This window comes from Anthonomus grandis, chromosome 5 (assembly GCF_022605725.1).
Source record: "Anthonomus grandis grandis chromosome 5, icAntGran1.3, whole genome shotgun sequence".
Classification (NCBI taxonomy): domain Eukaryota; kingdom Metazoa; phylum Arthropoda; class Insecta; order Coleoptera; family Curculionidae; genus Anthonomus; species Anthonomus grandis.
In genome coordinates, this window is record NC_065550.1 from 19,499,973 (window position 1) to 19,523,534 (window position 23,562).

The 23,562-nt window shown below is 31.1% G+C and overlaps 2 protein-coding genes across 2 annotated transcripts in view; both read left to right on the top strand.

The window, feature by feature from the left end:
• Positions 1–23,562, top strand: part of LOC126736840 (phosphatidylinositol 4-kinase beta) — a 109,805-nt gene that overhangs the window by 15,747 nt on the left and 70,496 nt on the right. The gene's annotated exons all lie outside the window — the stretch shown is intronic.
• On the top strand, positions 666–6,237 carry LOC126736841 (uncharacterized). The gene is made up of 2 exons (XM_050441393.1): positions 666–4,270; positions 4,403–6,237. Exon 2 carries the CDS (start codon positions 5,210–5,212, stop codon positions 6,110–6,112), a length of 903 nt encoding a protein of 300 aa, XP_050297350.1. The 5' UTR covers positions 666–4,270; positions 4,403–5,209; the 3' UTR covers positions 6,113–6,237.

The following is a 23,562-nucleotide window of genomic DNA, read 5'->3' on the forward strand; positions in this document are numbered from 1 at the left end:
TTGAAATTTATGTTTTCCGGTTGAAGGCGTATAAGGTGTGTTAAAGTTTGAACCCTATATTTAATAATATGAAAATATAATTACGGACATTGTGAGGCTTCAGGTATATTTAAAAATGCATATTTATAAAACACATTTCTTGATTTAAGCGGCTCATAAAAGTTACAGTTAACAACTATAACGTGTTTAAAATTGCTTCCTGTAGATAGCAAGACGATAATCTCGTCGCTGTTCTAATATGCACGTGTTTCTTTTGAATTTATAGAATTATTCTTACTTCTGTTTCTTTTTATAATGCATCATTGATTTGGTCACGTTCGTTTTACACCGTGAAATACGAAATTACTTTACAGATTACAACGATTAGCATCACTGTTTTGTCGATGCAAAATTTTTTTTATTAAAAAAATTCTTTAAGATTAAGATAAATTATTGCTTATTGTAATATAATACCTTTTATGAATAAAACACTGATTGCACTTACTGTTAATAATGCAAAAACGTCCGCTTGTAGTATTAGAATAATGTATAATTTAACTTTCCAATGAATAAGGTATTGCGTACTAAACTTCGCAGTTTCAAGTACATAATATATTATTATTAATATGGGAGGTTTTTAGTTACCTACATGATACTTTAATTCAATATGTGATTTGTAAGCGCATAGCAATATTCCACGCTAATGTAAATTGTTGGAATTTGTTACTGGTATTGTAAAAAATTACTTCTATTGTTTTTATTTCTTGAAAAATATAGGTGTGTGGTATCACATGCAGAGTAAATCATTAAAAGGTTTTTTTATAGCAGTATTTTTTAATTGAATAGAACATTACATGATTACGGCGAACAGTAAAGGTATATTATAAAAAAATTATCATGATTCCACTAAAAGGGGAGGGATCAAAAAGTATATCTAAGCCTGTTGGTTTCATTAAGGCTGCAAATTTGCCCAGGAAACAATGGATTAAATAAAGTTACAGAAGTAACCACATTGGGATTATTACTCATCTTACTTATCCTTCTATGTTTTGGATTTTCCTGGCTTTCTCATGAACCCTTACTATATTCTCTTTGTAGGTCAGAATTATCACCCTAACATACTAAATTTACATTTCCACTTCGAATATCACAACGAATATCATGAATATTTTTCCATATAATCTAATATAATAACTTAGATAAGAAAAAAATCCTAGAAGAGAAAGAAAACCATATAAATGAAGGAATCATTAATGACATAGTGCAGCTTGTACATAATACAGAAAACGAATTCACCTACGGGTTTAGTATATGACTTGGAGCTGTAGAAGTTTATATGAAAAGCCTTGATTCATTTAAACTATACCTGTCTTTTTAGGACTATCCGAGAGGACACAAAAGAAGAATCAATAAATATATATCTGAATTAATTAATATACAATGTGAAAGATATGATCATTGGTTATCTTATCCCATTTGTACGTAATCAAAGTATTGTATAACAATTTTTCTGTGAAGATCCAGAAACCCTTACCACCCTCTATACATTTACTCTTTATGCCAGAATTGCTACTGTATCCAAATTTATGACTTAAATTCAACTTCAATGTACAAAAGTCAACCAAGGACAATTAAGGAGAAAATTAATACAAAAATATATTAATTAATCAGCAAGTAATTCGCTAATAAACAATATTCAACAACAAAGAGAACACACGTACTCTTTATATTCTCAGTACATATGAAGAAATTAATTCGAATAGCCCTGAGAATTGAGGATATAATGGGCTTTTTAGGATTAACCAGGAAGGCCCCAAAAGAATTCGTTAATATATTTCTGGAGCGAGATACAATATAGTTTTTAAAAAATTTAATTTTATATTAGTTTTGGCTAAAAATCTACTTCACCCTTTATATGAAGTCCAAGCAGAATGCCTTGAAATGATTTTGACATTTGAAAAATATTTATCAGTACACTTGTTCTAGTGAATATACTAGCGCTAAAGGAGATTTACGTTTTCATATATGTATGCAAAAATTCAGATTGAAAGTTTCATTAGTCACACTACTTAAAGGGACAATATATAATTAATGACAAATATATACATAATTACAATAAAACTGCTGATTGATCTGCATAGTAACAAAATAGTTTAATAATCTAGTTTACTGCATATATTGTTTCATCAAAAGAAATTTTGTTCACTACATTTGACAATGACTTCTAATCATTTTAGGTCATTATGGTAAAGCTCTTGAACTGAATAAACGCCTTTAGATCCGGAAATAACATAGCATAAAACCAGGAAGGTGGGTAGACAGACGTTTAGCGATAACATTTTGTACTATTTCAAACTTTATGCGATAAGTGTATTTGATGGGCGATAGAATCTTTCAAAAATGGTTGCATATTTAGAAAATTGCTTTGGTTTGATATTTCTGGAGTGCTTCTTGTCATTAAAGGAAGTCATTTTCGTATTAAGGTTATAAAAAACTGCTATCGCACGTAAAATATTAGTATGTTTTGTAATAATTTTTATTATGAGAGATATTCATCGTTGGATATGTATAAAGCGTTCCGTCTATCTCACGGTGATCATAATATTATGGGCAAATTCCTAGAAATCGCCTAGCAAATATTTATCGATCATTTTACGACGGTGGCTACTGCAAAGTTACTGTTAGTTTTACAAAAATATTTAATTTAATTTTTTTATAGGATTGTATCATTTTTCCATATCTTTTTAAGAAAAAAATTAACTGTAATAATATTTGTGGTTTATATTAAATTCCAGTGTAGGATTACAACGTAACTCTAGAACATAGTTCTCACCATAAAACCTCTCATAAATCAAACATGCTTTGGTAAGGCGACCCGCATTCCCTGATAATTTTATAATAGAGCCCATTTATACGTGTTTTTTTTCTTATTTCGAAAGTTGAACGACTCTGTCGTAAAGCGATTTATTGCCTCCGAAGAATTTGTTTACGATTAGCTTTAACAGACCGTCTCTTTCTGTTTTGTCTACATCCGATCACCTAATTCGAGATAAACACTGATGGAATGGATATTAAACGGGGCGGAAATGGGTGTCGATATATTGAAACATGCTGTTGTATGAGACAAATGAGCAATCGTACTCGAGTTGCTCTTTGACTTCAATTAATTCATTCAGGTTTAGCTTGGCTTGTAGTCCAAATTGAGATAATTAAGGCAGGACTTTTTTATTTTATTGCATTAATGTTGTATGACTATTTTATTTCTAAGAAACCTTTGGTATTTGATGATTAATATGTTCTGTTTTCAGATTTTTTCCTTCATCATATTAATTGTAGGACTGTAATTATTTTTATGTTCTCTATTAGAACTAAGTTAAAACTAGAAAGAATAATAGATTATTGACTTTTTCTGTACCATTTTATTCATATGAAAATTCATTTGAATTCGCAATAAAATGGTACCGGCGAATATGGAAATTCATTGTGGCGCAAACTGCATTTACTTTTGCTGTTGCTACACTGAATAATGAAATAAATACTGTAAAACATATTTGATTTTTATCATTTTATTATATTATATATTTTTTTATTTTATATTTTAATATATGTATTCTCATTTAAAACAAAACTCTTTTAATGATCTATAATAATTCTATCTCAATTTAATTAATTCCATAATCAATTAATAACTTGATATATTTAAAATAACGTATATTGCTAAAGATCTCTAATATTCATTGAGTTAAGGGGACACCCAAAAATATTAATTGGCGAGTCAGTCAGAAAGCAATGTTTGAGAGAAATGTGTGTAAGGTGGTGTGTTGGAAAAAGAGTTGTGTTTACTGGTTAAACCAGGCTGCTAAATTTAATAGTGGTGAATATGTGAGAAATAGTTGATCTTGAGTAGATATGTGGCCATTATGAGAAGTTTGTACAGATCTGTTTGCGCATCTTGAAGATGCCCGCACAAGTAGGTGTGAAAGCCTCTGTTCAATTAGGAACGAATGCGCAATTCCTCGAGTGCTGTCTGGTAAGACTGGGGGCCTTACCTGGGGCTCGATTGACACGAATAAACAGAAGGATATAGTAGAAATATATCCTTTGTCTAATTCGTTGAGATGCTTACTGTTTAGCGGCAGTGGAGCGTCTGGGGAAGCCCTTACTATTTTAGGTGACACTAGCTAGTCGTCAAATAAAGGAAGATAACATGTTTGACATATGTATATATTGAAATGTGACATTGTGTAAATTGATGTTGACTGAGATGATGCAAGGGAACGGAAGTTCCCCGGTGAGTATATTTTATTATTGCCAAAAGTTGACAGAACAGTAAATATTGTTTTTCTTAATTATTTTTATGTGATGTTCGAGTTTATGTCTAACAATATAAGAAGGATGACTGTTGAGTGAATTTGCATTGTAGAGACCCATTGGCTAAGAACAACTATGACAGGTAATAAACCACATTTTAAAGCGTATTTTACATTCAGGTGTGGGGTACTGCAATCGATTCACTCAACGGCATGTTTCAAAGGGATTTATTTATATCGATTCATAAAAATGTTATGAAAAACTTATCTAACTTTTTAACTTATAATATATTAAAACCTTTAAGTTGAATGCTAAACCTATCTAATATTCATCCCATAATATGGCTTGAAATTTATTGCCTTATTTAGCTTACCAAAATAAACAAATAGCAGAGCATTTAGACCGAAAATAATATTAGGTTCCCGATAAAATGAAAGCTTTAGTTAAAATAAACATATTATGAATAAGATCATTATTTCATAATAAGCTTTGATTAATAAAATGCTGATGCTTTAGTGTTCAATATTTTCGGTTACACTCAATCATAAAAAAAAAAAAAAAGAAAAACGTATCCTGTATTTTATGAGTGGACCTATTGATTAAGAAATAAGGTTTAGTTACACAGTCAAATCAAACCATTTTCGAAATAAACAAAGTTTTCGAAGTAAAATGATACGCGACCGATTTTCTTTTAGTAAATAACGGCTTTATTCATTTTGTATTTTTGATTTTAACCGTGTTAAGTGGTTCAGGATTTAGTCGCGGATAGTGCAGTCTTGTTTATTTTATGTACTGTAAACAATTGTGATTTTAAGTTTTGAGGTGTTTTAATAATTTAACTTTTAATTTGTGTGTTTAGCGACAAAAAAAAAAAGTGGGGTAAGTTTATTTTGTTGCTGCCTGTTTTATGCCTTTATAAATGTGTAATAAATACAGTGGCGTGTTTGGTTTAAGGATGGCTGAAGAAAAATCAATGGCTATTCAAAAGAGAAAAAAGATTCGTGTTATAGAATCATCTTCAGATGAAGACGAATCGACACCTACTTCCAGCTCAATAAACTCAACCATGAGGGAAGAAAATATAATTTCTAATTTAGCGGGTATGGTTGAAAATTTGGTTAAGACAGTTGAACTGCAAACCAAGAGCAAAACGGTTGGAACTGATGAACAAAATTTACCAGCTAATATTCCACATTTTAATCCTGAAGATAAGGCTCTAACCGTAGTAAGGTGGTGTGACAGAATCGATGAATTGAAAAGTCTGTATAATTGGAGTGACGAGCGCACTAACTATAATGCTTTAACTAAGTTGGAAGGACTTGCAAAAACCTGGTATCGTGGGCTGCCATCAGTAAATTTTACCTGGGAAGAATGGAAACTAAAATTAAAAACAGCGTTTCCATCAAAGCGTGATTTTTGCCGTAGCATACAAGAAATGATGCAACGGACTAAGCAGAGGCACGAATCGTACATCACTTATTATTATGAAAAGGAAGCCTTATTAAATCAATGCAAGATAACTGGGGAAGATGCAGTCTCGTGTCTGATAGGTGGAATTCCCGACCCAGTGGTACAGGCTGCTGCTCGAGCCAAAGATTGTCAAACACCGGAAGCTCTGCTTAATTATCTTAGAACTTGTGAGATAACGCAGCCTGGTACTTCGGGACGATTTCAAAATATAAACTACCGACCTAACCAACATTTTAATCATGGAGTCAAACGATTTGCTAAAAAGCCCTGGATTCTAACTGGTGGAGTCTCTGATGATACTGACAATCATAGCGGTGAAGATGGTGTACCGCTACCTTCAGATTCAGATTAGGTTGCGGGGGCGCAACATCCTGTCAGGTTGGCCGAATGTAAAACATATTTGATTTTTATCATTTTATTATATTATATATTTTTTTATTTTATATTTTAATATATGTATTCTCATTTAAAACAAAACTCTTTTAATGATCTATAATAATTCTATCTCAATTTAATTAATTCCATAATCAATTAATAACTTGATATATTTAAAATAACGTATATTGCTAAAGATCTCTAATATTCATTGAGTTAAGGGGACACCCAAAAATATTAATTGGCGAGTCAGTCAGAAAGCAATGTTTGAGAGAAATGTGTGTAAGGTGGTGTGTTGGAAAAAGAGTTGTGTTTACTGGTTAAACCAGGCTGCTAAATTTAATAGTGGTGAATATGTGAGAAATAGTTGATCTTGAGTAGATATGTGGCCATTATGAGAAGTTTGTACAGATCTGTTTGCGCATCTTGAAGATGCCCGCACAAGTAGGTGTGAAAGCCTCTGTTCAATTAGGAACGAATGCGCAATTCCTCGAGTGCTGTCTGGTAAGACTGGGGGCCTTACCTGGGGCTCGATTGACACGAATAAACAGAAGGATATAGTAGAAATATATCCTTTGTCTAATTCGTTGAGATGCTTACTGTTTAGCGGCAGTGGAGCGTCTGGGGAAGCCCTTACTATTTTAGGTGACACTAGCTAGTCGTCAAATAAAGGAAGATAACATGTTTGACATATGTATATATTGAAATGTGACATTGTGTAAATTGATGTTGACTGAGATGATGCAAGGGAACGGAAGTTCCCCGGTGAGTATATTTTATTATTGCCAAAAGTTGACAGAACAGTAAATATTGTTTTTCTTAATTATTTTTATGTGATGTTCGAGTTTATGTCTAACAATATAAGAAGGATGACTGTTGAGTGAATTTGCATTGTAGAGACCCATTGGCTAAGAACAACTATGACAGGTAATAAACCACATTTTAAAGCGTATTTTACAATACTGGGACCTTCAGTCACTACAGTTTGTAAGTTAAATCACTAGTTATATTTGAATAATACCATGTATCTCAATAGGTATTTTAATGCCATTAAAGGTATTTTTGACAGTTACACAGAATTGAATCTGAACGTCAGTTTTAATGCTTTTTTTGAAATCAATAAGTGTCAAAAATTATTGAAATAGATGTATTTAATAGTCAACAAATATGACTAACAAATATATTTCTATTATTGGAGAGGTTTATGATGTTTATATTTAGTTTAAGCCAATATCCACATCGTCATCTTTCTTTATGAAAACAGAAAGCAACTGTAATATAAATGCGTTTGTATAATAACTGACGTAGTGTTTTTACTAATACAAAGACCGATTCATTAGGTCCGTATTAGTCTGTATTAAAAGGAATATATTTAAGATTCATTCCTTTTTCGACTTTTGCTTCATTCGCTGCTTAAGTAATAAAAATAAAAGAATAGTTATTATAATTTGTGTTTTTGTTCTACCCATATTCTTAATAAAAATAAATACTTTAGGTCACAATTTTGGTTCCAGTGTGGTTGGTAATGACATTATTATAATTTTTTTTTGTAAAGCACCGAATTTACAATCGGGTTTTTTAACGGTAGTCGGGCCAAGGGAGTCGTTGGTGTTACTAATACAAAAATTTTTTAACGATGTTTGTCGCATCGCAAGTATTACAGACTTCTGAATTACTCGGTAAATTATTTCAGGAATATTTAGATCTTTTACTGAATCTTGTAGTTTCTTTGGAATTAGTCCCATATATACATGAGAGAACAACCGGGATGATCTTTACTTTTTCAAGATTCCATAACTTTTATTTATCTTTTTAGCTCTTAGGAGAGCTTCTTTTGTTTGTTTGTTGATCACTGTGTTTTCTGGCTTATTATGCTGTATTGTAACATCCATCATGATGGTTTTATCCCAATAAATTTTAACCATTTCATTTTCTATTACCGATGGGGGTTTGTATTTGTAATATGATGTTTTTATCGCCAAGTTTAAATTTCTTTAGTATTTCTAGGTAGACTATTGTAGCCACTTTACTGTGTCGCTTTAGGTAATAGGTACTTGCTTACGGCTAAAGTTTGGCAGCTAGATAGAATATGCTCCATTGATTCTTGGTTCTTGTTACATGTCTTACACCCGTCTGTTGGCATTTATTCGTTTAGTATATATTTCTGGTACTTTCTTGTTTTTATAACTTGGTCTTGTATATCAATCATGAATCCTTCTGTTTCTGGAAATAGCGTTTCAGCCTTAAGCCAATCGGTGGATTTAGCCTGATCTATTGTGTCGTTTTGTAGTAGGTTGATAAATCTTCTGTGTAATTGTTTAGAGCACCAGTCTTGGATTTTTCCTTGGATTAATCGGATTTTGTTTCGCAAGGTTTGTAATTTTCTGTGCCTAGATTTAATGGAGTATAGCCTATATCCGCTTTTACTATAGTTTTTTGGAGCTTTACTATAGTTTTGATGATGGAAAAATTTCTTACGCCTTTTATTTGCAGGCTGCAGCGGCATTCCTTATTCCTCTGTCTCCTTTTTCACGCGGTAGTGTTATTCGTTCAACTGATGCTTTTGGGTGGTGTTTTCTGAACTTTGTAAGTTCCGTTCTAATCTTTCTATTTATCGGTTTCAGATCAGTTTGTATCCAGTTAACTATACCGAGGGAGTATTGAAGAGCAGATATCATAGATGTGTTGAGGTTTCTTGAGTTGAGGTGCTTTGCAGTTGGACAGATTCTTTATAACTTTTTTCAGTTTTTGTTTGTGAACATTATTTCTTCCATTCGAAGGTGGTTGTTGTTTTGCATTTCTACTGCAATCCAAGGTGTTTGTTTTTGGTGGTTCGTTTTGTTAGACCATATACCCTCCCAGAGTGTTTGTAGTTTTTTGCTGGCTCTTCTTTAAGATCAGCTTTTTCGTTTACTGATTGGTGGCTAAGGCTGTACAATATACGTGTAAATGCATTTCTTCTAAATCCTTATGCGGTTTTTGTTGGATATTTTGAGGTTTATTGTAAGCCTTCTTTTTTGGCCATCTACGGTGTCTTGATCTTCATTTTCGGGTTATTGTTGATTGATCTCTCTTTCCACTTATTCTTATTTGTTCTATTATGGGTTGTGGTAGCAGGTTGTTCCTGAGAATAACTCTCTTCGTTGGTCTGCTATACGTTGTTCTGATAGTTGATTTAAGTACATAGTTTTGGTTCCATTGTCCTTGGTATAAATGACACTATATGCTTGTCATCTGAATTAATATTACCATTAAAAAAGTAAATACCCGATAGCCTCAACATTTTGTAATTTAAAAACAAACCAATATAAATTTCAAAATTTTGAAACGGCATGGTTTTTTTAAATCAATCAAAGCGGTTCTCGCAAAATAAAAAGCGTTGAAATCATTTTTTTTTCATGTATAGCAAGAAATAAAATATAAATTATTTACTTAATATAAAAAATTTACAACATATAAAAAATTATAAAAAATTTACACCTTCAAAAACAAAAATTTACAAGCCATCTAATCTTGGTACAAAAATTATTCAATTTTACTTGGTGATGATTTATATCTTTTTAGTAAGTGCTGTGTTAAGTCTAGTGTTTTGCTCGAGTTTGCTTATAAAAACATAACAGAATATTTTAAAATGAAAAGATTTATTTGCCGTTATAAAAAATTACAAAACAAATGTGCATATGATGTATGTGACATTGGGAAATAGGAATGTCTTTCGATTATGAAAACCATTTCTCAAAAATACATGAGTAAGTTGTATTTTTAAGCGATGCGTTCTTATAAAAAAACTAAATAAAAACAATGCAAAGAAAAACTATACCTTAACGTAAAAATATTCCTTAAAAAAATTGAGTGGGAGCCTGAATTAGAAAAAAAAATAGATTGAATACGGACGGCAGGGCAGGCCACGACTGAATCAGGGGAGCGCAGGAGTGAAACCACATCCAATATGTATAAATAAATATAGATGTTTATATAATATTCAAATATAAAAAGAAAAACAAGAATATGAGTGTCAGGTAATGAAAACACTATTTTCTTGTGTGCCTTAAGTGGTTTTAAAAAGTGTATCGATTATAAAATATCAAATTAAATTCAAATCTCCCACAAAGAATTATTATTTATCCATCATTGTAATCACATTTGTTTAAAGCAGCTTTATGTGAGTTCCTGACGCTAAGAAAACTAATTTACATTGTATTTTTATTAACTCCACTCTATAGTGTCAGACCAAAAAGCCCATTGATTTCCGACAACTTTGTGGATACCCGAAGTGTGCTCTCATGCAAATCAAAGATTGCAGGTGGATATCATTCTAAATAAATATCTTTTTCTTGGAAAGATTAACAAGTCAATAAATATTAAATTACAATCCAATTTGTAGTTTTTTTTTACTTCGCACATCTCTATTTACATACGTCTTTCTTCCTATATCATTAACAATATCTTTAGGTGATACATACTTTAAAAGTCATTTATACTGGGTGGCATTGAAACTATTTCGAGCTATATGGCATAAAAGTGCAAGGACATTTTTTTCATGATTTAAAAAAAAAAAACAGACGCCGTATTCATTAAAGCAATTAAAATTTTTGACCTCATCTAATTATCACCGCTGTGTCGCGGTTTTAAAATGAGGTTTCACTAATGAATCACTCACTTAAAACAAATGTTCTTTGATTTGAAGTCACGTCGAAGAAATTTATTATCAGGTTTAGTTGCAATTTTATTTTTCAAAGAAATTTTTTGTTGAGATGAATATTTTTAAATGATATGGCATTTTTAAAATCACAGTTAGAAACAAGTGTGATAAGTTTTTTTTATTTCATAAAATATTATTTTAAAAACATACTATTGAGACTGTTTCAGTATTTTGTAGAATTCACATTACCATTCAAAACTGCCTGACATCTTCTAGGCATAGAGTGATCCCATTTTTAAATATTAATAGTGTATCTTTTGTAATTTAAATATTAGTCCTTGATTTTTTACATTAGAATGCGCATTTGAATACAATGATCTAAGATATACCAAATATGTTGAATGAGGTTTAAGTCTGGAGAACTAGGATAGTCATTTAGTACGGTTATGTTTTTCTCAACAAACTAACCTTTTAGTAGCTTGGACGTTTGTTTCGGATCATTGTCCTATGAAATATCCGCCGCAAAGGTATATTTTCTTCGGCTTTAGTTTAAAATATATTCTTGTTTTGAAATTTTGTCTATTTTTCCCTGAACTTGTAACATTATTCCTGTCAAATCGTGAGGAACATCCCCCGATCATTATACTTCCTACTCCTCTATGCTTCACAGTAAGAATTTGGTACTTTTAACCGTACGCGAACCGGTTTGTTTAGGGATCCCAGGTTTTTCTGGTCCCATGCTCGTAATCAAAGAAAAGAGTCTGATTTTCCATCTCAGGTCTCTTATAAGAATATGTCCATATCTGGCACAAAAAATATTGCTAATATTTTTGCAACATATTATTTTGGTTTAGTTTTTGAAAATGCAATACCTGTGCACCAGTGTAAAGTTCCTTCCAAAGCATACTTTTGTAGAAGGAAATTTTCTGCAGAAGAAGTTAGGGATTCCATTAAAAAACTTAAAGGGAACCGATCTATTCGTCCTGATGGTCAACCTGGTTATATAATAAAGGGCTGTGGCGATTTTTTGGTACCACCTTTTTTATTTATTTTTAACCTTAGTCTACAGACATCCTTATTAACTTATCCTGATCAGTGGCGTATCAGTAAGGTAATTCCATTGCACAAAAAAGGGGCTAAGCATGAGGTGACAAAAACTATAGATCTGTTACCATTCTAAATGCTGTTTCTAAAGTATTTCAGATAACTTTATTTCATAGACTTTCATATGCTGAAGTCATAATATATCTGAATACCAACATGGATTTTTGCCTAATAAATCAACATTAACTAATTTGATTACATTTTGTCAATTTGTTCACAATGCTTTGAATAATAAAAAACAGGTTGATGTCATATATACCGACATGGAGAAAGCATTTGATAAGATTCGACATTCCATAATAATAACATCTCTTTATGAAAATATTGTAAGTACAGATTTAATTTAGTTAATTTCTTCCTATTTAGAAAATAGACAACAGTATGTAGAGGTTAAGGGCGCCAGGTCTGATGTTTACACTAGTACCTCAGGAGTTCCCCAAGGTTCCAATTTGGGACCTCTGTTATTTTTGGTTGCCATAAATAAGACTGCTTCTGTTTCTAATTATTCACAAAAACTACTTTTTCCAGATCATTTTAAGATTTACATGGAAATTACCTCTCTAGGTGATTGCATCTCTCTGCAGAATGATTTAGATAGGGTTGTTGATTGGTGTAATGCAAACTGGGTTAATAATGGGTTTCATTATTAGAACTGGAACTGCCAAAAACTTTAATGTTGAGTGTTGTTTAAAACTGTTTGATAGCCTGGCCGAGGTTAGAATATGGAAGCATAATTTGGTCTCCACAATATGACGTCTGGATTAAAACCATAGAGCGTGTACATCGCAAATTTTTAAAATATATATTTTTTTTAGGAGATTTTGATATTATCCCGAACAAGGTTATAACCATAATTTGCTTCTGAAAATATTCAACAGATTATCCCTAGAAAATCGGCGTATTAAAACATCCCTAGTGTACATTTATAAAATTTTGACAAATAAGATTGATGCTCCTCAAATTTGCTATGTTGCCATTCTTCAAGAATGTTGGTAATACCAGACAAAGAAAAATTTTTCATCCTGATTGTCCTAGAACAAATATATACAAGAACTCACCAATACATAGAATGTGTGATTATTTTAATATTTATGCCTCTGACCTTGATATTGCTATTACAGATTTAAGACACTTTACAAATATGTTTATCCGGAATGCCTTTTATCATTCTTTTCCTGAAAAAATAAAGCTAAAGAAGGAAGCATAAAAAGTTGGATTACACCTGAGATAATTAACACGTCTACAGAACTAAAAAATCTTCATTGGCTGTACCATTTTAGTAAAGATCCTAACATACAAAATAAAAACCTTAATAAAAATTATAAACTTTTAATAAACACATCAAAGCGCGATTTTACCAATAAATAGCTTGAAAATTCAAAATATATTATAGATTATAAGAAATATTTTAAACTTTTTATTAAGTGCATTGTACATTTATATGCTAATATTATATTTGGATTTTATGTTAGAGTAGTAAGTACATATTATAGGTGGTATCTGTAATTGGCCTCTATTGCTGTTGATACTGTAATTCTTATTTATTGAATTAGGTATCCTATATAAGGTATCCTTACATTTTTCAGTCATCAGCGACTTTTTAATAGTAGCATTTCCATAAAGACCTAGATCAAGTAGACGCTTTCCTATGGTTCCGTTTGACACAGTAATACCAAGATTTTGTTTCTTATTTAACTGGAGGTTGTTCTTTCCTATGCATAGTTCCCTCGACGCATTTCTTATTTAAGTTCTTCCAGTCAAGCACTACAGTTTTTATACTCTTGTATTATTTTCGTTACCCTATATTTAGAAATCTTTTTAGATTTCTTTTTATTGACAACAACTTTTTCCTCCTAATTCCAATTGTGGATTTCCTAAGTAAATCCACAATTTGTTTTTTTATCAGATAAAAAATAACGATGTTTGGCATGGTAAATTAGTATTTATCACGATATTTGTACTGTAGAACAAATGCTTCAGCACCCAAAATATAAATAATAGTTTCCAACCACAGATACATTATCCCAAAAACAAACATAAAAAAGATTTCTTGTTAAATGTATAAGCACGGTAATGGTATCAGAGGCGTTCCTGCATTTTAGAAATATTTAAAAGGATCCCGACTAATTTATTATTAAATAATACAAATATTATTAAAAGTTTCTATATATTTTTCTATTATTATATAGTCTATTCAAGCAATCCAGTAATATTATTTCATCTAGAAGTGACAAATTATGCAATTTAAATGCCACATTTTTATTAAGTCAATTGGCTAGCCGGTCTGGTTTTGAAATACGTAATAACGTCCATAAATAAAACAGAAGGAGCTTATCACACAATGTTTCATTTGTTCGGCGCCTACAATATTAATCTTAGGATTAATTAATCTAAGGAATGTTTTAATTGCTGTTCATAATGTCCTAGAAAATTAGGTCGTGATGCAGAAGCAACTTTACAAAACTACGTTTTCTTTCCGAGAAAGCAATTCTCGTACAAAGCGGATTAAAAATATTTTCAGCATAATTTGTTTTTCAACTTTTTATGCTTCCTGCTTAGTCTCGGACATAATATTTACACAGTTTCAATTTCCAATTTTTCGTGTAACGTAAATAAATCTTTAGTGGGCAATAAAATAACCAATTCTATGCATATTCTGGGCTTTCCAACCAAAACAAGTTTGCCAATTTGCATTTTTTCGACTGCCAATTATAATTATAACTAACCATCACAAATAATAATTCATTAGGCGTGAAAAACTTGATTTTCTTGTGAAAAAGCATGTTCCAAAGGAAGTGTGCTTATTTCACAAGTTATTATTCTCGCCATTCTATGACATAAGGCCATTATTGTTTTTAATTCTACAGAATTGTAAGCCGATTGATTCACCATTGTGTTTTATTTAATTGGATACTTGTTAAGTGTGAAAATTAGTGAGATCAGGAAACACTTAGGTAATATTTTTATGTTTATCGTGGAATTTTGTGGTTTTGGTAATTAGTTTTGCTGTATTGCTAAAGGAAATATGATGGTTTCAAATAAATTGTTTGGTTGCATATAAAATCAATTCTAATAAATCTTTTTTTGCATCAAATAGGATTTTTTTAAATTGCGGAACATATTATTTTTTAAGTGAAAGTCACTATAGGCGACTTGTTAGCACACGAGCGGCATAAAAAATATCATTTATGTGTATAGAAGAGACATTCAGTTGCGTAGCTTTCACTGATTTAATTACTTGGTGCAATCGACTTTACTCTGCCCAATCAACCATCCCCAACTATCACTTAACAGTGGCGAAGCGTACGAATAGACAAGGTAGACACTGTCTACCCAAAATTATCCAGTTATTTGTCATTAATTTATTACGTAATTATTTCATGTAATTGTTGAATTACAATTTAAAAAAATTAACACAGAACGTAGTCGCTCCTTACTATTATTATATAGTATCTAAACGGCTATAATATCTACCTATCTATAATACTTAAGGCGCGCCTCGCCTGACGCATCAATTAAAATAAAAATGCAGGGGTGACACCCAATTATTGTATACGAGCCCCAGAAAGACACATTGATATTTGTATTCCGAAATTTGGAGTATCTAATCGAACCAAATACGCATCAAGCAGGTGACAGAGGTCCGGCCGTATGCAAAATTTAGTCGCGGGAAAGACATTCCAGCTTTTGTCTATCGAAGTCGACCAGCTATTTTATTATGCTGTTGAGGGTTATTGTTTATGGACACGCTTGATCTGGTCGGCCGCAATACATCTTACATGTTGTTTATGAACGACTGTTCGATATTGGCAATTGTATTTTAGTTTTGTTTTTATTTGTCTTTAATTAATTTTAAAATAATGGATATTATGGATTTATAAGTTACGGTTATACCAATGTTGTGTTTTTTTTCTTTTTTATATCACTAGATAATTTTTCTCTTTGAGTTAATATTCATGCGCTTTCATTCTCTATTTCATTAAAGTGAATAATATTGAATACAAATTTTTTTCTAATTAACGATTTTTATTTTTGGTCTACCCGAAAAAAATGTTCACGCTTCGCCACTGTCACTTAATTGTAGAAACCAGATGGGATTTCTTTTGGAAAGCACTTTTTTTATTCAATCTTAATTCATTAAAATCATGTGAGCTTAGGTTTTCAAAATTGAGTAAACAGTCGTGTTATCTAAGTAACATATCATGTTCATTTCTCTCGTGTTTCCAGGGAATAAATCTTGGGTTATATTCATTCCCTCGAGATATTAAATAAAGCCAGAGCTAACGTAGATTGCCGAAGGCCCTGTTTCTTTTTTCGACGGTTAATAAACTGAGTTGAAAATACGAGTCGTCTGTCAATAAACTTAATGGTGTTGATAAAAATTCGGGTGATTTGCGGCTTGTGGTACAAATATTTTGGTATTATACATGAGAAAAGGCTTTACAAAATTTTGTCCTAAATTATTATTTCACAGTTTCCTAGCGTAACATCTTTGCGTTAGAAGTAACTTCTCAAATCTGCGTAAAATTCTATAGTTTACGACTTCCACAAACAAACATGGAGCACGAAGACAAACGAAAATTTAATTTACCTACTTAGCATTTTAATATGCGCGGCGTTTCGGGCTGCTTCATTACCGGGGCGTTTGGTTTCCATTTGAATTCAGACATTTTCTGCATTCCAACTAATTAATATGGCGTTGGCGAACATTCCAGTCAGTCGTGATACTCGTTAATAATATTCATTAAATATTACTAAATCATTTTTGCATTACGCATTTACGATATATTTTCTTTATTATTAAGCAGAGGAAGTTTTATGTTCAGTTTCAACAAATCACTATAGGAGAATACATTTAGTTGCTGCATTCATTTGAAGAATCAGAAAAAAAATCACAATAGGTCAGAACCACGGTATTTGAGATTCTGAGTTTTATATGTATATACATAATAAATAAAGAGTTCAAATGAATACTACGAGTGGTTACTTGTGTGAATCCTGCGTGTCGTCACATTCCCAGGCACTTCTTACCTTATTTGCATTACTTCTTCCTTGAATTACCTTCTTCGCTATATTATCTCTTAGCTGCTTATTGTAATTACACGTTAAGTATATTTTTTGTCTCCCGTTTTTTGAAATAGTTCTTCTAACTTAGTTCCATTACACTAATTTTATTGATTTCAATGATCTTTCTCTTGGATATTTAAAGATATTAATTAAACTTGAGAGATACCCCCAAACTTCTTTCTGTCGGGTGTTAGATTGGATCTAAAAATGTGCATGTATTAATGGAAATTCCTTGGAGTTTTCCATTAAATTAATTGATTCCAATGATCTTAATTGTCTTAAAAGTGGGTTTGTCAAGGACAAGAGGCTTCAAGTACAAAGAATAAGAATCTTTAATTTCTGGTCAATTTAAAAAATACTTCTGGGTCATATGGGTTAAAATTGGAAAAAAATCATGAAATTTCTGGCAAACTTATCCAGCAAGTTTAAATTTCAACATTTCATCCATATAACTTTAAAACTTTAAAGAAGAAGAAACTTTAAACGTCTGAATTTTCTGAGATAAACTCTTTCAGAAAAATTAACCCACAGATTTAAATATCAACTTTTCTTCCGCCTTCAAGTGCCTGGAAGAAATAATAAAAATCTCCAATTCCTGGCCAAATTTCAAAAAAACAATCCTTTCTGGATTCTGTGGGATAAATTGGGGAAATTCTTCCAGGAAACTTATCCAACAAGTTTCAACATTTCACCCATATAACATAGAGATATCATTTTAAACAGAATATTATAACCATCCAAGTTCACATACCTATATTTCATAGAAAAGAGCAAAATACTTCACGTGTCTGGAAATTAAACAAACATCTCTATTTTTTCTCCAAAAAAAAATTAAACATTTTATGTTCTACTGGGTAAAATTGGAAAAGTTTATTAAACTAATATGCCAGGAAACTTATCCTATAAGTTCAAATTTCAACATTTTTTTTCTATATTATAACCATACAAGTAGTCAACAAAAGACTTTAATTGCCTGGAAGAAATATAAAAATCTACCATTTCTGAGCAAATGTAAAAAACTAACAAGTCTTTTGGGTTAAAAATTATCCAACGAGTCTAAAATTTAATAGAGAAAAAAATAGAAACCTCAAATTTTTTGACAAATCCAAAAAAAAATTAATTTCATAAGCCTAATAGGCAGTTGTTTTGTGTTCACATTTTAACTACTCAGCTAAATTTATATTGTAACAAAATGTGATAATACTAACGGTATTATTATACATTACACCTCTCACATATAGAACGCCAATAAGTCGGGCAACAAATTGCGCCGATAAAAATATAGACGACGCATTTTCAATTTGTGACTATTGACAATTTTTTATGAAATTAAATATCTAGTTTGACGCTGCTATTAATCCCGCTTATCAGGCTTTGTGAGCGCGATCTAATGATTCAACAAACAAATCGCTAAACTGTTAATAATGCAAAGAGCAATTTAAAAATCGATTTCACTCATCGCTGAATTTGCGCGGTTTAAATTTTATTAATTCTATTTAACTTTAATTAATTTGCCGATGAAAGAGCTGTTTGTATTACCGAGCCGAAGTAATTAAGTTCTTGTAAAGTTAAATTTGCCTTGTTTCCTTTCCTTGTTGATTTAAAAAAGGTAGTAGTTGCTTTATGGTGCCCTTATAACTAAATTGATCAATATAACAATCCTCTATGACCTTAATTAAATTGTCTTTTCTGCGGGTTAAAGTTCACTTTCACAGACATCCAATTTAAATTACATTATCTAATTTACATGTTGGAATTCTTATAGGGGTACCTAAGCGTATCACCATTTTAATGATCGGATCAAGTGAATCAGTTCCAGTCTGGGTCTCACGCAGGATATTGTTTTAACATAAGGGCTCAAAATACATATAGGTTGTGGGAACCCAGAATGTGTTTAGGGTTCTGTAAAGAATACACGTGTAGACATAAAATCAGTGTGGTGAACCGAGGTGGAAAGTTGCGGTTCTTTATTACTATAACAGGTCCTGGACTTATATCGCCATAGTAACGAATCTTTTCAAATTTCCACTGTTTATTATTTTTATATCCAAATGTAAAAATCGGGTTTAACTGGAGCACATCTGTCTACTAGGACATAATATTTATCTTATTATAAGCAGTATTATGTTATGGTATTTAACTAATAAATTTAACAACTTTTACTTTCCAGTTATCTAAAAATATTTCGCAGTTTTATAATGCTTTCAAGTAAAAACCTGGTGTTAATAGGTTACGCAATTTACTATAATATGAGTTCAGCAAGTGGGCAATTAAATGAAAATAACGAGTTTCTTTAAGGAGTATTTACTAATAAAACATGCAGCTGATTGATTTTGAACTAGTTCGAAACGATTTACAGACGTAATGGCCGTCATTACAATCATTTAGGATTCATGTTTTAAATTCATGGTATTGCATATATTGTATATTGTACTGGGTTAAGTTACTAAGTTAAAACTCATATTGCATTTACTGCCTAATATTTAAAATTACCAGTTTCATTCTTCAAGGATATTGTTAATTGGTATGTTTTAAATTTTGCTTGGCATAATAAATACTTCAATATAGCTGCTTCAAGATAGCTGCCTTCCCATAATAGTCGAAATGTTACGCCAAAAAAAAATTAATCCGAAAAATTTTTAGTAAATGGTAATTTTATGACTATTCATTTTATGCATCAATTACTAAAAGTCACTTGTTTTTCATCTATGATTCTTGGATACCAAAAGGATATCTGAATAGCATTATTTCACATATTTTGGATATAAAAGTTATTTAAGCACTTATTTAATTGGAACCTACTAAAGCATTACATTTTCAAACTATGACGAACATATTATTATCAAGCGTTTACTTGCAAATATAAATTCTACTAAGTTTTTTTTTTTTACTAATACCGACGAACTTGATAATTTATACCCGCACTGCCAATGCATTGAAAAATAAATGACCACTACTAGATAGCCACCATTTTGCGTGATTGTGTCCTTTCGATGTTGGTCACTCTGACAAATTTCAGTGGTGCCAATTGTAGAGAAAAAAACTGGAAGTTCTTGAGAGGTTATGTTTACAAAAAACCAAATAGAAAATTACATTTAGTTAAGAGTTTAAGATAATTAGGTTAGTTCTGATATTTTTTTTGTACTTGTTTAAGAATCTCGTTAAATTTTACGAAGTTTCAATTAACTTAGAGGGATAGATACAGGCACTTTAAAATATGTGTTTTATTGCTCTCATAAACTAGTATCTTACGAATTATAATGCCATAAAAATTATGGTCTTTATATAAATTTTTGAAATTAAAAACCAAGGTTATTGAAACCCTATCATTTGGTTTTTATTATACCCATTTCAACAATTCAAATCTCTACCACACATGTTTTACTTTAGAATATGGTTTGAAAACAATGTCAATGAAAATAATAGATGGTGAATAAACGACATAAAATGATGTAACTAAAAAGTATGTACTTGGTGTATGGTTTAGATAATAAAACACAAATGAGCTAATCAATACATGAAAATATAAAATAAGTTTTAGTACTTAAATAAATTTACTTACTAATAATAAAGAGAGAGATGAGAAGAAAGAGAAGCTTTACAGGTAAATGTTTTAAACAACTGGAATGGACGGGAAAGAGGTATAGAAAAAAAATGGTATAGATGTTTTAAAATTTCTATTTACTGGTAACTGGTAACTAGTTTCGCTACCTAAGGAATACTATACTCCTTAGACGAAAGCTTTCCATAATATGGACAATATTCTCCTGCAAAGTCATATTTTAAGAATATAAATTTAAGGCATTCATCAAAAGGACACAACCACTATAATGTATAATGTAATATTACTAAAAATTGCAGCCACCACGCAGCGGTTATTTTCAAGTCATGGTGGTTATTTCCATTAGCAGTCCAGGTATATTTATAAGTTCATGCTTATATCATTAATCTTGTTTTTTTTCTTTTGTTATATTGCTTAAATTTGACCATATGAAAAACAGTTCTAAGTACATAACAGCGAGTTGATCAGCCGTCTAACATTCTGTACGACATACCTTAAATCGCGTACCCATTGCTTGCTGTTAAGCTTCTCAAGCATTGATGTGTAATCAATCTCAAGTAGCTTATTGGAGACAAACTTCTAACAGTTTAGGAAGGCTGAAGGGAATTAATATTCTATGGACGTATATATTGGTGTTTTTCCAATTTAAATATAGCCAGATTGTAGACTTTTTTAATATTATCGAAAGTTATAATGCGAGTTTAATATTGAAATTCGAGAGCACATTTTCTATTTGTTTAACTTCCCTTCGCATTAAAAATATATAAGATTATATAGATAGAAGAAAAAATTCGATACAATCCTGTTATCGTAATAAGAAGCAAATTGGTCTGTCCTTTGACCTGTTCATTAGGTCCAACTATTGAATAGTTGTCACATGCACTGTCTAGATATTGAATATTCTCAATAGTCTGTATCTGATACTGTCATCTCTAGTCTCTGCATATCCTGTAAATCATTATTGGCTCTTTCATTTTTTTGGAATAAAATGCCAATGTCACATCTCTAAAATGTAATTGTAATATCAGTGTTATAAGTGATACTCGATTAAGATGGTCACACCTTATCCTGAACATGATTATAAGGAAAGATCTTTTGCAGTATTCTACTATATCGTATTTATTTCAATGTTATTCCACACAGGCCTAGCATGCAATTTCTTTGAACAAATTTCGTACTTAAACAATTTTCTTAAACATATTAATTTATCTTCTGCTTGGGAGATAACCTCGCACTATGACAATATTAGTTTATCAAAAATCTCTTTAATATGAAGGGATTATTGTGCAAACTACCGGAGGATCACTCTTTGGAGTGATGGAAAAGCTATTTTTAAAAATGCAGGCTGGGAATTATATATAGGTAGATATCTCAATAATATTGCAAGTAGTATACAAAAAACAAAGATCTTTATAGCCCTAATAAAGAAGCATTGTTGAAATGATTCTGTTGCACTATAAAAGGATAAGTAAATGAAGCTATTGGGCAACAGCTACAGAGATTGGAAGCATAGTCGGCCGTCCACACGTCGTAAAGTAAAGAATAAAGTTAATATCTCGTTATAAGATTGTTTAAAAATTGCTCGGACCCGTCGATTTAATTTTTTTTCGGGGCATATTTTGCAAATAAAAAATATACAAGGCATCTCAAAAAAGCTTTGCTAAAATTTTTTTTTTCAAATTGCAATCCAAATTTTGCAATACATTTTTGGATTGCCGTTACAATTATAATACAAAATAATTACTTATAAATAATTATAAATAATTACAAAAATATGCTATACTTCAGTCCAAGCGTTTTGGAGTTATTCTCATTCAAAAATTGAAAATTCACTATTTCGGCATAGCTCCATAGTAGGCTTTGGATTTATGATGCGGAAAACAAAAGAATAATTATTGTCAATAGTTATTATCGTTGAAAGTTCTTTAGGTATTTTGGTAAGGTTTTTTTTTTCAGTACATTTTCATTTTTTTAACAGCGCATAGAAATATTGATGACGATTGGCTACGGTAATCGAGTTAGAACTCATCAGAAACTTTGTGAGTTACTTGGACATGCAAAATATGGGTTTGAAGAATCCAAATTTAGTAATAGATATATTTTTTTCCGATGTTGCTACTTTCTGCTTGAATTGTGGCGTAAATACTCAGAACTATCAGTACTGGTTCGATGTAAATCCACACTGGATGAGGGAAGAACATACACAATTCAATCGAAAAATAAACGTGTGGGATGGCTTTGTTGGTGACATTATTATCGGGCCTTTTAAAATCCAACCGGCAAATCTAGATAACACAACGCATCCGTCAAGAAATACGTCGAATAACTCCCGAAATGGTTCGAAATGTGCAGCACGAATTTGTAGATCGATTAGGCTCTTGTCAGTTGACTAACGGAGGACCTTTCGGACATCTGCTTAAATAAAATTATTTTTAACTTTACAAAGCTTTGTTTTCGATAAAATAAAACGTTTGTGTGATTGTACGGCCTTTGTTCAAATTTTGAATGAAAATAACTCCAAAACGCTTGGACTTAGGTCTAGCACATGCTACATTAAACATGTTTAGAATTGTAAGGGCAATCCAAAAATGCAATAAAAAAATTGGGTTGCAATCTGAAAAAATAAATTTAGCAAAACTTTTCAGACAGCTTGTGTACATTTTTTTTTCTCAAAATATGCTCCAAAAAAAAATTAATTTACGAGAAATTGGATTTATTCCTTACTTTACAACCTGTATATAGTACCACCATACAAATACTTTAGATACGTTTTTACCAGAACATGACTAGTATAGATATAAAATAGTACTTATATCTTGAGACCCTTAGCCGAGCCTTAATATTAGCCGACCCTTAATATTATGATGAATATTTCTGCCTCTCATAGATTTAAGCAAAATGGATTTTTGTGTGTATAGCTTCTTAATACATTAACCAAAAAAAATGCTTCTAAGACCATGCACATGTTTTAAGAAAGATGTTCTCATACCATTCTGGACTGAAGCTCAAAGCAAATGGAACCTTGCTTAATTGAAATTTCACTTTGCATGTT